We start from the raw sequence: 16,298 nt of genomic DNA on the forward strand, positions 1-16,298 counted from the left end.
CCATAAAAAAGAATGAAATTTTGCCATTTGCAACAACATGAATGGACCTGGAGGGTATTATGCTTAGTGAAATAAGTCATACAGAGAAAAACAAATACTGTGTGTTTTCACTTATACGTGGAATCTAAAAAAGTAAATGAATGAATATAACAAAACAAAAACAGACTTACAGAGAACTAACTAGTGGTTACTAATGGGAGAGGTGTAGCAGAGGGGCAATGTAGGAGAAGGGGATTAAGACGTACAAACTACTAGGTATAAAATAAGATACAAAGTTGTATAGCACAGGGAATATAGCCAATATTTTATAACTTTAAATGGAGTATAATCTATAAAAATATCGAATCACTATGTTGTATACCTGAAACTAATATAATATTGTAAATCAACTATACTTCAATTTTTAAAAAATGATCTTGCTCAGTAGTACAAGCAGAAACTTGGTCGCATATATTTGGGTGGATCCTTGGGGTATTAAACCAGGAGGGATGAATTATGTTTAGATAGGGGCAAATTTATCAATATGCGTATACCCACGATGGACTCAGGAGCAGCCCATGCTGCATTTCATACCAATGAAATATGTATTTCTCTAACGAGATCCTGATAAATATTTTTTAAAACTCTCTAAGTTTTTTTTGATGTGCAGCCATCTTTTGTGGTAACCTGAATACATCTGTGGTGGTGGCTCTTCAATAATGAAGTCTGTGAAATAGAATAGATGGGCACCCTACAAAGATGCTTCTTGACATATATACCTATATGAAATTCTGTGTCTCGTGGGCAGGACACACAAGTCATCATAAGAGGGATTCAGATCCTCTTTCTCAGTCCTTGATATATCCTACTTTATAGACAGGAGGCTTCAAGTAAAGGAGAGACTGGGTCCTTTTGACAAAATTTCTCGTAACTTAACACAAGTATATACACAAGTATATAACACAAGTATATACAATTAATCATTCCCCAAAAGTCCCTAAGGGAGACCTGTGCCATCTACCAGTTGAATCTCCTTCAAACTGGATCTACAATGTATGGTAGCATCATTGGAAGTTATGGCTACTGCAATTACAGTCTCACTTAGGAGTGATTCTCAAATGTGTAGTGATAAGAAATCTGCCCAGGGGCAAATTTTAAGGAGGTATATTTAGTAGTTCACTTTGTGAAGAAGAGCTGTGTCCTGAGGTTAGATTTATACTGATTCATGTCCAAAGCTCAATGAGTTGACGGGTAGAAGGGGGCTAGACAAGAATAAGACTGGAATAAGATGTCTGGAGGAGACAGATGTGGATGAAGTTCTAGGAATAGGTACTGAATAGAGTTTACAAATGCTTAAGAGAGGATAGGACATTAGAGGGAAGAAAATAAGTGAGGTTTGTGTATTTATAATTTTGGCTTGCTGTGCAGAGCCATGTAATGGCCATTACAATGTTTCTCTTCCTAAGGCCACAGCTCTCATAAGTGTAGCCTTTTCTGCCAGGCTCTGGTAATATTACTTACCCTCCCTATAAGCCTGATGGTGATAATGGGTCCCTACCATCATCAGTTACAGGATGCTTCACCAACCCTACCCATGTTTTTGGAGCCCCCGTTTATTAAACTCAAGTGTCCTTTTGTTTCTTGACAATTGACATGTGTTTTTTGAGGTGACCCTGACAACAACCCTGATCATAAACTCCATGGGGATAGGGAATTTAATATCTTTTATCTGATGTTGTTATCCCAGCGTCTAGAATGATGTCTATCGCACAGCAAGTTTTCAATAAATATTTGTTCCATGAACATATGTAGTGACCACTTTCTTTCCGTTAGTGAAATTTATGTTAAAGTCTATTATGATTGATTTAATGTAATATTGATTTAATACAGTTTGACCAGCATTTTTGTGCTGTTATTTGTAATTCATTAAAGAATGACAAAGAATTACGTATGTCAGCAAAAAGCAAGCAAACTTGTTATGTGCACAGAAATCCAAGATCAACGTAATTTAATTAACAAAATTTGTTGAAACAATAATAGAATTCATCTGAAAACAATGTTGAGTCATAAAAACTAACAGCTTCCTTATATATCAATACATGTATACCTGCAGCACTGCCTTGACCTCCAGTAGAACCTCCACACTGGGCTCCAGGGGTGCCAGCACGGGGCTTAGGTGTTAATGGGTCTGTTGGCTGTATAGAAACAGTGTAGAGGTCCCAAGTTGAAAAATTACAAAATTATAATTTTACAGCTATTTAATTTCAATACTAAATACCTCAGTCGTCCTGCCTTTTTTTTTTTTTTTACAAAACCAATTTTCTTACGTAACTCAAAATTTTTCACACTTTACCTACGTAATGGTAATTTTAACATTTTCAATATCCAATCCATATTCAAGTTTCCCCAACTGTCTCCAAATGACTTATGAAAAAACTGCTGGTTCAATTGGGAGCCAATAGAGGACCACCCTTTGCATCTGGCATTTAAGTTGATATTTAACCCGTTCTTTTCAGGATCCTTGAGAGGCTGGGCAGGATACTTGTAAGACATCGCCCTTCAGCTTTCTAAAATGCGTAAACGCCTAAAGAGTGACCGCAGCAGTGGACGCGGAGGTCTATGGGAAATGTAGTCTTGAATCCTTCTGTTTTACCGCGCGGCACTCTGGGACGGGGATTCTGGGCTGCTTCTGCGCGTGTGCGGCTGTATCCCCGCCTCCTCTTTCGTCTTCTCTAGACTCCAGGGAGGAGGTTTGGGAAGCTGGGAGTCGGCTCGGAAAGTGAAGGGTGCGCACCTGGGGTGAGAGTGCGGGGGCACCAGCTGAGAGGGGTGCATTTGTGCCTAGGGATGGAAGCGGAAAATCTTTGGGACTCCCTCCCACCAACGCCGGTGTATGCGCCCGGGCGGGCCCTCAGCCTGGGGGAGGCCGGTAGGGGGTGACCCCGGCCCTCGGGCTCCCGGGGTACAGGTCGGGCTGGTCCGGTTAAGAGCAGGTGCTCAGTGTAGGCCTGGGTGTGTGGGGACCGTGTGCTCGGGGAAAAAAAGCCCATGTCGGCGGCAGGGGGCAAAGTGAATTTATAGTGCTGACGGTGGCCAGGGGTCTGCGATGAGAGCCCCAGCTCTGGAGCAGAAGGGCCCGGTAAATTACAGGTCTGTCACCTGTAAGCAGGGTTACAGAAGGAACCTGGGTAAGAGGTATTTCATATGAAAATGATACTAATGATGACTGTTTCGTGGCGTTGTTTTGAAACTTAGATCTAAGTCATCACTTGTAAAGCATTTAGACTAGTGCCAGATACTGAGCACTGAGTAAGTGACAACTGCTATTATAGTTGGAAGACACTTTATTCTTTTCATTGGACGGCTTTATGTTTTCTCACTACCACTTTAACAAAAACCGAGGCTCAGGTTGGTGGAACAGTGTGGTCAGGACACAAGCTAGTAGTGAGGGAGTTTAGATTCAAGGGCAGGTGTGCTTTACTTACAGCCTCAGGCTTTGTCTAAATATCACACCTACCTCATACCGACATTGTAGCCTTCACAGCACTTAGCAAAGAGGCCTGTCGCTGGTTCCCAGAAGTATAAGGGAAAGTGAATGTAGATGGAATCCTACCATGTGTCAAAATGTATTCTGGGATTTCTAGTGTCTCTTCAGGTCACTTGGGGCAGACAGAGGCCGCTGGCCCCTTCTGCATTGTCAGGCTGTCTGTCTTTTAAGTCTGGTATTATAATGAATTCCAAGAATTAGGTTTTTGCTCCTAAAATGAATTGTTTCTTGGATCCACGACTCAGTTACCTTGAAACAAAGTGACCCTTGTGAAGTAGGAAGCAGGGAGTCTCTGTTAACAGGGAGTCTCTGTTAACAGGAGTCTTACCTGGAAGAGAGCACCCCTATGACCTTAGACCTCGTTCCAGAGCCTCAGAGCAGAGACAGAAGAGCCCAGAAAGGAGCAGATCCTAGATTTGCAAGATCAGAAGCTGTTCTTAATCTCCCTGCTCAGAATGAGCCAGTCTTGGTGATGACCCCATCCATCTCCAGAAGCCACCAGACTATGTGACAGTGGGGGGTTTGGGCCAGCCTTGAGAAGAGCAAGGTGAGCTGAACTGGTCCAGGGGCAGGCTATTCAGGAAAGGCCATTTTGCTGGAGAGCTTGTGAGGGTGAGGTCTGGGGGTAAGGGATAACCAGGCAGAGGGAGGAAATGCTGTCTCCACTCCGCTTAAATGCCCCCCCCAAAGATGCTGTGTTGCTGTCACGTGTGTCTGTCACCACATGTGACACTAGTGATATGCTGACCTCACAGGATCCCAGAATGATGATATGTGAAGGGTTTTCCAAGGTCATCTATTTCTAACTCTCTTGAAATCTTTAAAGACATCGGGCCTGAAAAGTTCAGTGACTTGTCCAGGGAAATCCAGTTTGTTTGTGACAGAATCAGGAAAACAGTCCACTTCGCCCTCTCACAGGTAGGTCACCAAAAGGGCCTTTTGACAAATATATCACGGCTGAAACAATTAAAATTTCCTGCCTTAAGGCATCCCATCTCTTTTATTAGGCTTTCTGTAGATTGTATATACCAGCGGGTGAATAATATTAATAAGAAAAATAGATAAATGGTGCATACTGAGTATTGTTCTGCTACGTTAATTTTAATGAAAGTATAGTGTCTTATCCTTTGGTGTATTTAATTCAGCTAATCTTCTGTTGTTTTTATTTACTTGTGTTAGGACACATGCATTATTTTTAAAATGATTGAGAAGAGTTTACATTCACTCAGTTAAAAACTGCAGATTTAATCCTCATGGTCATCTCAGAGTCAAACAAAGACAGGTGGTGCCACCTGTATGTGATCACTCTAGTGCCTTTTCAAGGCTGAGAGGGCCCTATGCCTATAAGGAAGATGATCCCCAACTGGGGTGCTGAGATTTTGGGGAGTGAATCTAGGAGCTATAAGACAGGTTATGTCTCATGACACCCATCTTTCTGTCCCCTCAGCTGAACCACAGTTCTCTACTCTCCCAAGAGCAGAAAATGAACATACCTCAGGTGAGCTCTTTATTCTTTCCCCATTTTGCATTTTTGTGGATTTATAAGGTTAAGAAGCATCCATGCATTAAATGGAAAAAGAAATAAAAATAGATCAAGTCAATCTTGAGGGATAATATACACTATTTTACTATTAATTGTGATGTTTGCTGTCAGCTTTTGGTAGGTTACCTTTGTCAGGGTAAGAAGGTTGCCTCCAGATATCTGTTTGTTAAGATTTCACATTAGTCATGAATGTGCATTAAATTACATTGATTACATTTTGTGTATCTATTGGAGCAAAGCTATAGCTTATTTCCTTTACTCTATAAATACCGTAAACAGTATAATGGATTTTCTAATGTTAACTTAAATCCCTGTGTAGACCCTAATTGCTAATAAGTGTGGTAAGTTGCTTCTTACATATCTTCCTAGGACTTTTTGCTAATACTGTATTTAGGATTTTTATTTTTGTATCCACAACTTGGATTAGACTATGCTTTCTTGTTTCTGTGTCCAATTATGGTATCATGGTCATAGTCTCATAAAAGGAAATGGGACATTTTCCTGCTCCTTTTCTTTAATAATAATTTAGATGAGAAAATTGTGTTACATGTAGATTTTGTTAAACTCACCTATAAATTAGGGCCTTATGAAGACTTTTTGCATGAAGATTTTGATTAATTTATTGGTCATAAGTCTATGATGGATTTGTATGGTGTTTTTTAGTGTAACTTTCCTCATTACATTTTCATAGAAAATTGTTCATTTTTATTTATTTATTTTTAAATTTTGGCTCTGAAGGGTCTTAGTTGTGACACACTGGATCTTTGTTGTGGCATGCAGGATCTTTAGTTGTGGTATGCGGACTCTTAGTTGTGGCACGCAGAGTCTTAGTTGCAGCATGCATACGGGATTGGATCTAGTTCCCCAACCAGGGATTGAACCTGGGCCCCCTGCATTGGGAGCACAGAGTCTTACCCACTAGACCACCAGTGAAGTCCCTATTTATGTTTTTAAATGTATTTTCATGAGCTTGTTGATAGTATTCTCTTAGGATTTCAAAATCTATGTTATATCAATAATTTCCTTTTTTGATCAACTTTAAAATTTTATTTCAGTATAAAGCTTGCCAATCAGAAAAGGACAAAGTATGTTCTCGTTGGCCCAATCTAAAACTAAGAATTTCTGTGTCTGAGGGTCTTAGTATTCTGTGCTGGCAGAACAGAATAGAGGAATTGGGAGTAGAGGAACGTGCACTTGCCATGTTTGCGCTTTCTACCTTTGCATACCCAGCTGTCAGCACCATTTGTTGACAAGAGTATCCTTTCTCCATTGAATTGCATTGGCATCTCTGAGGGAAATCAACTAGCAACCTATGTTTGGGTCTGTTTCTGGATTCTGTTCGCTTCTTTTTTTTATTTTTTAAAAAATTTTATTGAAGTATAGTTGATTTACAATGTTGTGTTAATTTCTGCTGTACAGCAAAGTGACACAGTTAAACATATATATACATTCTTTTTTGTATTTTCATTATGGTTTATCACAGGATATTGAATATAGTACCCTGTGCTATACAGTAGGACCTTGTTCTTTATCCATCCTATATATAAAGCTTGCATCTGCTAATCTCAAACTCCCAATCCTTCCGCCCCCCACCCCTCCTCCCCCTTGGCAACCACAAGTCTATTCTCTATATCTATGTGGACTCTGTTAACATCTGATGACCTTAATCCTTTTGCTAATACCACGTTGCCTTGATGAGTGTCTCTTTATAGTAACTCTTGAAATCAGATAATATGTGTCTTCCAACTTGGTTCTTTTTTAGGAGTGTTTTGGAGATTCTAGGTACTTTGCTTCTCTATAGAAAGTTTTGAAAATTGGCTTGTCTATCTCAGGAAAGCCTGCTGAGATTTTGATTTTGACTGCACTGACTATAGAATCTGTAATATCGATCAATTTGGGGAGAATTAACATCTTGATCAAAATGTCTTCCAATACATTAACACATTATCTCTCGCAATGTGGGGTTTTGAGGGTTTTCATTTTTATTCTTTTGAGTCAAAAGGATAGTTTTCACTTACAGTTTAAAAGAATAACTCTACATTTTGAAGATAAACTCTAATGGGGTAGTAGTGAAAGCAGGAACAATATAGGAGGCTATTTCTGTAATCCTAGCAATAAATGATGATCATTTAAGGGTGTTAGTTGCTTTCAAGTGGTCAGATTCTGAAGGTAATTTAAGGTAGAGCCAACAGTCTAGGAGTGTGTGTTTCTTCTCCACAACCTTACAAATAGAGTGTGCCATCAAACTTTTTGAATTTTTACTAATGTGATTAAAAATGATAACTCAAGTTTAGTTTTACAAGCTTTCCTCTTCTCACGAGTGAGGTAGAACATCTTTTTTGTTTGTAATTCATCTATATTTTTTATTGAACTGTTTATTTCTTACTGTTTTCCTGTTGATGTGCTGATTTTAATTAATATATCCAATATATCTTTATAGCCATTTTTCAGTGATATAAATTGCACAATTTTCCTAGTTTTTCATATTTTTGCCTTGCTCATGTTTTTAAAATTTTTGCCATAAAGGCATTTGTTTTTTGTTTTTAACTGTGGTGAACTTTTTTGGCATTTAAAAAAACGTATTGAAATATAGTTGATTTACAATGTTGTGTTAGTTTCAGGTATACAGCAAAGTGATTCAGTTATACAAATGTATATACATATATATACATATACATATATATACGGTATATATATTCTTTATCAGATTCTTTTCCGTTATAGGTTATTACAAGATATTGAGTATAGCTCCCTGTGCTATACAGTAGGTCCTTGTTGGTTATCTGTTTTATATATTGTGGTATGTATATGTTAATCCCAAATTCCTAATTTATCCCTCCCCCCCTTTGCCGTTTGATAACCATAAGTTGTTTTTTACGTCTTTGAGTTTATATCTCTTCTGTAAGTAAGTTCATTTGTATCATCTTTTTAGATTACACATATAAGGGATATTATATTTGTCTTTCTTCTTCTTATGATAATCTCTAGGTCCATCCATGTCACTGCAAATGGCATGATTTCATTCTTTTTTGTGGCTGAGTAATATTCCATTGCATATATATAGATATATGTAGATATATACACACCACATCTTTGTCCATTCATTGGTTGATGGAAATTTAGGTTGCTTCCATGTCTTGGCTATTGTAAAATGCTGCAATGAACATTGGGGTGCATGTATCTTTTCGAAGTATGGTTTTCTCCAGATATATGCCCAGGATTGGGATTGCAAGATCATATGGTAGCTCTATTTTTAGTTTTTTAAGGAACCTCCGTACTGTTCTCCATAGTGGCTGCACCAATTTACATTCCCACCAACAGTGTAGAAGGGTTCCCTTTTCTCCACACCCTCTCCAGCATTTGTGATTTGTAGATATTTTGATGATAGCTATTCTGACTGGTGTGAGGTGATACCTCACTGTAGTTTTGATTTGCATTTCTATAATAATTAGTGATATTGAGCACCTTTTCATATGCCTGTTAGCCATCTGTATGTCTTCTTTGGAGAAATGTCTGTTTAGGTCTTCTGCCCATTTTTTGATTAGGTTGTTTGGTTTGAGCTGTTTGTATATTTTGGAAATTAATTCCTTGTCAGTAGCATCATTTGCAAATATTTTCTCCCAGTCTGTAGGTTGTCTTTTCATTTTGTTCATGGTTTCCTGTGCTGTGCAAAAGCTCTTAAGTTTAGTTAGGTCCCATTTATTTATTTTTGTTTTTATTTCCATTACTGTAGGAGACAGATCCAGAAAAATATTGCTGTGATTTATGTCAAAGAGTGTTCTGCCTGTGTTTTCCTCTAGGAGTTTTATAGTATTTGGTCTTACATTTAGATCTTAAATCATTTTATTTTTGTGTATGGTGTTAGAGAATGTTCTAATTTCATTATTTTACATGTAGCTGTCGAATTCTCCCAGCACCACTTGTTAAAGAGACTGTCTTTTCTCCCTTGTATATTCTTGCCTCCTTTGTCATAGATTAGTTGACCATAAGTGTGTAGGTTTATTTCTGGGCTTTCTATCCTGTTCCATTGATCTGTATGTCTGTTTTTGTGCCAGTATCATAGTGTTTTGACGACTGTAGTTTTGTAGTATAGTTTGAAGTCAGAGAGCATGATACCTCCAGCTCAGTTCTTCTTTCTCAAAATTGCTTTGGCTATTCAGGGTCTTTCGAAGGCATTTGATTTTTATGTTGTCAAGTTTAGCAGTTTTTTCTTTTATGCTTCCTGGATTTTTAGTCATAGTTGGGCATTTCCCACTCTGACCTTATAAAAGAATTGCTCTGTGTAGTCTTTTAGAGTATGATTTTATTTTTTACAGTTAAATCTCGAATACATTTTAATTTTATCCTGCTCTGTGGTGTGAGATATAGATCAGTCTTTTCCCAGATGGCCATCTAGTTATTCTGATGACATTTGTATCTAGCCATTTCTCACTCATTTAAATGATGTCACCTGTATTCAAATAGGAAATTGACTCTGTTTATCATTTCTCCTACTACACAGTTTCTTCATTTTAAGCTTGGACGTCTTTCTGGGCTTTCACCAGTGCCCTGTTCCTTTTACCCACTTCTACATTTATATTAGATTGTGGGCAATATTGTTCTATTTTTTTAATCAATACTACCTTACCCTCTATCTTCCAGAATTTGTTCAAAATTCTGGCCTTGTGCTGGGACGTTTCTCTGAATTCCTCTTTTGTCATACTTTTATAGCTATAAAAGCTTTTTATTTTACCTGAATGTGTTTTTGGAGGCAGGGGATGTAAATGTGTGTGTTCAGTTTATTCCCTTGAACTAGAGAAATAATTTTTGCTTGTAATTCTCTCGTCTCTTAATTTCTGGTACTCTAATCTTTCTGTTTTCTCTTTCTACCACTTAGAAATTCTTTCTCAGCCTTCCTGGCCTATCTTTCTACCTGCCTTTCAAATTTTGCTATTCCCTTGAATTTTGTACTTGCTCCTTTTCTTTCCTAAAGTTTCTGTGTCCTTTCTGAACCAGCCCTTTTTCCCTGATGACTTAAGTTACCATCTTAATGACTGTCTCCTAGATCCTTATTTTCATTTTAGATTTCCCTTCTCCGTTCCAGAATCTTGCAGCCAACGATGAAATAAATAATTCCATATGTTCCACGGGTGTTTTGAGTGCAGTTGAACAACATCTGCTCCCTGTGACCCAGCCTCTGATTCTTACTTATTCTTCCAGTCTCTGTGTATGGCATCAGCATCTACCCACTTGCTTGTGCAGCATCTCTGTGTATTAATTTCCCATTCTTTATCGCTGTTGCTTTGCCTTAGTATAGGTCATCTCTTAAACTGGGTATTTTGTTTTGTCGCTGAAGATATTGTCCACTATTCATATAGAACGATGGTTCCTAACTAGGGGTGATTTTGCTTCCCAGGAGACATTTGGAAGTATTTGGAGATATTTTTGATTGTCATGATTGGGAATGCTATTGATATCTAATCAGTAGAAAACAGGGATACTGGTAAATATCCTAAAATACACAGGGCAGTCTTCCACAAAAATAGCATTATCTGGTCCAGAGTGTCAGTAGTGCCAAATTGAAGATACCCTGCCATAGAGCAAAGGCAGAGTTAGTCATCTTTTATAGCATTTTGTTTTAAACTCTAAACAGTAAAAATATATCTGGAGAAAACCATGGTTCGAAAGTATACATGCACCCCAGTGTTCATTGCAGCACTGTTTACAATAGCCAAGGCAAGGAAGCAACCTAAATGTCCATCAACAAATGAACTGATAAAGAAGATGTGGTATATATATATATATATATATATATATATATATATACATACATACAATGGAATACTATTCAGCCATTAAAAAGAATGAAATAATGCCATTTGCAGCAACATGGATGGAAAGGTGGGGAGGGAGGGATAAATTGGGAGTTTAGGATTGACATATACACACTAGTATATTTAAAATAGATAACCAACAAGAACCTACTGTGTAGCACAGGGAACTCTGCTCAATATTCTGTAATAACATAAATGGGAAAGGAATTTGAAAAAGAATAGATATATGTATATGCATAACTGAATCACTTTGCTGTACACCTGAAACTAATACAGCATTGTAAATCAACTATAGTCCACTAAAAAATAAAAATTAAATAAACAGTAAACATAGTAGGAGTTAGTTTTCAAAAATATTTTCCATGTCCCAATTCTGAACCCTCAGATTGATTAGAAATATGTTGTTAACAGGCATCAGTGTCATTCAAGGACGTGACTGTGGAGTTCACCCAGGAGGAGTGGTGGCAGATGGACTCTGCTCAGAGGACCCTGTACAGAGATGTGATGTTGGAGAACTACAGCCACCTCGTCTCAGTGGGTGAGCAGACCTTACCATGTGACTTCCTCAGGAATGCAAATTCAGTTTTTTCTCTTTTTAAATGTTAATCACTTTTGTTGACGAATATTAAATCGAAAATTTAGCACTTTTCAATGTACAAGTCAATAGGTTTTAAAAGATTATACAGTAGATTACCATCATCAAAATCATGATTTGGAATATTTTCATCATCCCCCCAAAATTCCTTGTACCCCTTTGCAGTGAGTCCCCTCCTTTCATTCCTACTTCTCAGACCCCAAGCAATCACTGATCTGTTTTCTATTTCAATAGCTTTTCCTTTTTTCGAATTTTATATAAATGAATTCGTAAAGTATATACTGTGTTTTGTCTGGCTTCTTTCATTTAGCATGATGCTTTTGAGACTCGTGTGTGTGTGTGTGTGTGTGTGTGTGTGTGTGTGTGTGTGTGTGTATCACAGGTTTATTCTTTTTATCCTTAGTAGAATTCCTTTGTGTGCATATACTGCAGTTTGTTATCCTTTCAGTTCATAGACACATGGGTGTTTTTCCAGTTTGGGGCTGTTATGAAAAAGCTGCTATGAACATTCACATATAAGTCTTTGTGTCAACATCTTTTCATTTCTTGTGTAAATACCTAGGAGTGGGCTTACTGGGTCTTCTGGTAAGTTTATATGTAACTTATTCAGAAAGTGCCAAATGTTCCCAAGTTGGGTCTACTGTTTTTCATGCCTATAAGCAATGTCTGAGAGTTATCATTGCTCTTTGATTACCAACATTTCTAGTTGCATCTTATTGGATTTTAATTTGCATTTCTCTGGTAATTAACAATGTTGAACTTCTTTTCATGTGCTTTCTAACCATTCATAATCTCCTTTAATGAAGTGTCTCATGAAATCTTTTGCCCATTTTTTTGTATAGTTTTTTGGTTTGTGCCTTATTGTTGAGTTGAAGGAGTTTAGATCTTTATCAGATATATGTTTTGCAAATGTTGTATTCTCTAGCTCTGGCTTGCCTTTTTTTTTTTTAACATCTTTATTGGGGTATAATTGCTTTACAATGGTGTGTTAGTTTCTGCTTTATAACAAAGTGAATCAGTTATACATATACATATGTTCCCATATCTCTTCCCTCTTGCGTCTCCCTCCCTCCCACCCTCCCTATCCCACCCCTCCAGGCGGTCACAAAGCACCGAGCTGATATCCCTGTGCCATGCGGCTGCTTCCCACTAGCTATCTACCTTACGTTTGTTAGTGTATATATGTCCATGCCTCTCTCTCGCCCTGTCACAGCTCACCCTTCCCCCTCCCCACATCCTCAAGTCCATTCTCCAGTAGGTCTGTGTCTTTATTCCTGTCTTACCCCTAGGTTCTTCATGACATTTTTTTCCCTTAAATTCCATATATATGTGTTAGCATACGGTATGTGTCTTTCTCTTTCTGACTTACTTCACTCTGTATGACAGACTCTAGGTCTATCCACCTCATTACAAATAGCTCAATTTCATTTCTTTTTATGGCTGAGTAATATTCCGTTGTATATATGTGCCACATCTTCTTTATCCATTCATCCGATGATGGGCACTTAGGTTGTTTCCATCTCCGGGCTATTGTAAATAGAGCTGCGATGAACATTTTGGTACATGACTCTTTTTGAATTATGGTCTTCTCAGGGTATATGCCCAGTAGTGGGATTGCTGGGTCATATGGTAGTTCTATTTGTAGTTTTTTAAGGAACCTCCATACTGTTCTCCATAGTGGCTCAACCAGTTCACATTCCCACCAGCAGTGCAAGAGTGTTCCCTTTTCCACACCCTCTCCAGCATTTATTGTTTCTAGATTTTTTGATGATGGCCATTCTGACTGGTGTGAGATGATATCTCATTGTAGTTTTGATTTGCATTTCTCTAATGATTAGTGATGTTGAGCATTCTTTCATGTGTTTGTTGGCAGTCTGTATATCTTCTTTGGAGAAATGTCTGTTTATGTCTTCTGCCCATTTTTGGATTAGGTTGTTTGGGGTTTTTTTATTGAATTGTATGAGCTGTTTGTATATTTTGGAAATTAATCCCTTGTCAGTAGCATCATTTGCAAATATTTTCTCCCAGTCTGTAGGTTGTCTTTTCATTTTGTATGTGGTTTCCTATGCTGTGCAAAAGCTCTTAAGTTTAGTTAGGTCCCACTTGTTTATTTTTGTTTTTATTTCCATTACTGTAGGAGACAGATCCAGAAAAATATTGCTGTGATTTATGTCAAAGAGTGTTCTGCCTGTGTTTTCCTCTAGTATTTTTATAGTATCTGGTCTTATATTTAGATCTTTAATTCATTTTGTTTTTGTATATGGTGTTAGAGAATGTTCTAATTTCATTATTTTACATGTAGCTGTCCAGTTTTCCCAGCACCACTTGTTAAAGGGACTGTCTCCATTGTATATTCTTGCCTCCTTTGTCATAGATTAGTTGACCATAAGTGTGTGGGTTTATTTCTGGGCTTTCTATCCTGTTCCATTAATCTGTATGTCTGTTTTGGGCCAATACCGTACTGTTTTGATGACTGTAGCTTTGTAGTATAGTCTGAGGTCAGGGAGCCTGATTTCCTCAGCTCTGTTTTTCTTTCTCAAGATTGCTTTCTCAAGATTCGGGGTCTTTTGTGTTTCCATACAAATTAAAATGTTTTTTTGTTCTAGTTCTGTGAAAAATGCATTGGGTAGTATCATCATTTTGAAAATATTAATTCTTCCAGTCCAAGAACATGGTATATCTTTCCATCTGTTTATGTCATCTTCAGTTTCTTTCCTCAGCGTCTTAGAGTTATCAGAGTACATGTCTTTTGCCTCCTGAGGTAGGTTTATTCCTAGGTACTTTATTCATTTTGATGCGATGATAAACGGAATAGTTTCCTTAATTTCTTCTGATCTTTCCTTGTTAGTGTATGGAAAGGCAATGGGTTTCTGTGTATTAATTTTGTACCCTGCAACTATACTGAATTCATTGATGAGCTCCAGTAATTTTCTGGTAGCATCTTTAGGATTGTCTATGGATGGTATCATGTCATCTGGAAACTGACAATTTTACTTCTTCTTATCTGATTTGGATTCCTTTTATTTCATTTTCTTCTCTGATTGCTGTGGCTAGGACTTCCAAAACTATGTTGAATAAAAGTGGTGAGAGTGGACATCCTTGTCTTGTTGCTGATCTTAGAGGAAATGCTTTCAGATTTTCACCATTGAGTATGACATTATTAGCTCTGGGCTTGTCATATATGGCCTTTATTATGTTGAGGTAGGTTCCCTCTATTCCTACTTTCTGGAGAGTTTTTATCATAAATGGATGTTGAATTTTATCAGAAGCTCTTTATGCATCTATCGTGATGATCATATGTTTTTTATTCTTCAGTTTGTTGATGTGGTGTATCACAGTGATTGATTTGTGGATATTGAAAGTCCTTGCATCCCTGGGATAAAGCCCACTTGATCATTATGTATGATTCTTTTAATGTATTGTTGGATTTGGTTTGCTAGACTATGTTGAGAATTTTTGCATCTATGTTGATCAATGATATTGGCTTGTAATTTTCTTTTGTTGAGGTGTCTTTGTTTGGTGTTTGGTATCAGTGTGGTGGTGGCCTCATAGAATGAGTTCGGAAATGTTCCTCCCTCTGCAATTCTTTGGAATAGTTTCAGAAAGATAGGTGTTAACTCTTCTCTAAATGTTTGATAGAATTCACCTGTGAAGCCATCGGGTCCTGGACTTTTTAAATCACAGATTCAATTTCAGTAGTTGTTTGTTCATATTTTGGTCTGTTCATATTTTCTATTTCCCCCTGGTTCAGTCTTGGGAGATTGTACTCTTTAAAGAATTTATCCATTTCTTCTAGGTTGTCCATTTTATTGGTATATTTTATTGTCCATGTTGTTGGCCTGTAGTAGACTCTTATGGTCCTTTGTATTTCTGTGGTGTCAGTTGTAAATTCTCCTTTTTCATTTCTAATTTTATTGATTTTGGCCCTCCTCTTTTTTCTTGATAAGTCTGGGTGAAGGTTTTTCAATTTTGTTTATCTTTCCAAAGAACCAGCTTTTAGTTTCATTCATCTTTTCTATTGTTTTCTTAGTTTCTCTTTCATTTATTTCTGCTCTGATCTTTATGATTTCTTTCCTTCTAGTAACTTTGGGTTTTGTTTGTTCTTCTTTTTCCAGTTGTTTTAGATATAAGGTTAGGCTGTTTATTTGAGATTTTTCTTCTTTCCTGAGGTAAGCTTGTATCGCTATAAACTTCCTCTTGGAACTACTTTTGCTGCATGCCATGGGTTTTGGATTGTCATGTTTGCATTTTCATTTGTCTCTGGGTATTTTTCGATTTCCTCTTTGATTTCTTTGGCGATCCATTGGTTGTTTAGTAGCATATTATTTAACCTCCATGTTTTTGTGTTTTTTGCAGTTTTTTTTCTTGTGGTTGATGTCAAATCTCATAGCATTGTGGTCAGAAAAAATGCTTGATGCGTTTTCAGTTTTCTTAACTTTACTGAGGCTTGCTTTGTGGCCCAACATGTGATCTGTCCTGGAGAATGTTCCATGTGCACTTAAAAAAAATATGTATTTTTCTACTTTCTTATGGAATACTCTAAAAATATCAATTAAGTCCATCAGGTCTAATGTGCCATTTAAGGCCTGTGTTTGCTTATTGATTTTTTGTCTGGATGATCTGTCCATTGATGTAAGTGGGGTGTTAAAGTCCCCCACTATTATTGTGTTACAGTCGATTTCTCCTTTTATGGCTATTAATGTTTGCATTATATATTGAGGTGCTTCTGTGTTGGGTGCATGTATATTTACACTTGTTATATCTTCTTGGATTGATCCCTTGATCATTATGTGGTGTCCTTCTTTGTCTCCTGTAACAGTC

General features: G+C 37.4%; 1 protein-coding gene across 1 annotated transcript in view; it reads left to right on the forward strand.

Moving 5' to 3' along the window:
- Positions 1-2,808: 2,808 nt before the first annotated feature.
- The window catches only part of ZNF782 (zinc finger protein 782), a 56,699-nt gene continuing 43,209 nt past the window's right edge, over positions 2,809-16,298 (forward strand). The window contains exons 1-4 of the mRNA XM_022558912.3: positions 2,809-3,167; positions 4,353-4,444; positions 4,974-5,024; positions 11,294-11,420. Of these exons, the coding sequence (XP_022414620.1) occupies positions 3,086-3,167; positions 4,353-4,444; positions 4,974-5,024; positions 11,294-11,420 (352 nt within the window). The 5' untranslated portion in view covers positions 2,809-3,085. The remainder of the gene's footprint in view (positions 3,168-4,352; positions 4,445-4,973; positions 5,025-11,293; positions 11,421-16,298) is intronic.

The sequence above is a fragment of the Delphinapterus leucas genome, chromosome 6 (genome assembly GCF_059928025.1).
Source record: "Delphinapterus leucas isolate spDelLeu-1000000601 "Yukka" chromosome 6, BTC_Dleu_Yukka2, whole genome shotgun sequence".
Classification (NCBI taxonomy): domain Eukaryota; kingdom Metazoa; phylum Chordata; class Mammalia; order Artiodactyla; family Monodontidae; genus Delphinapterus; species Delphinapterus leucas.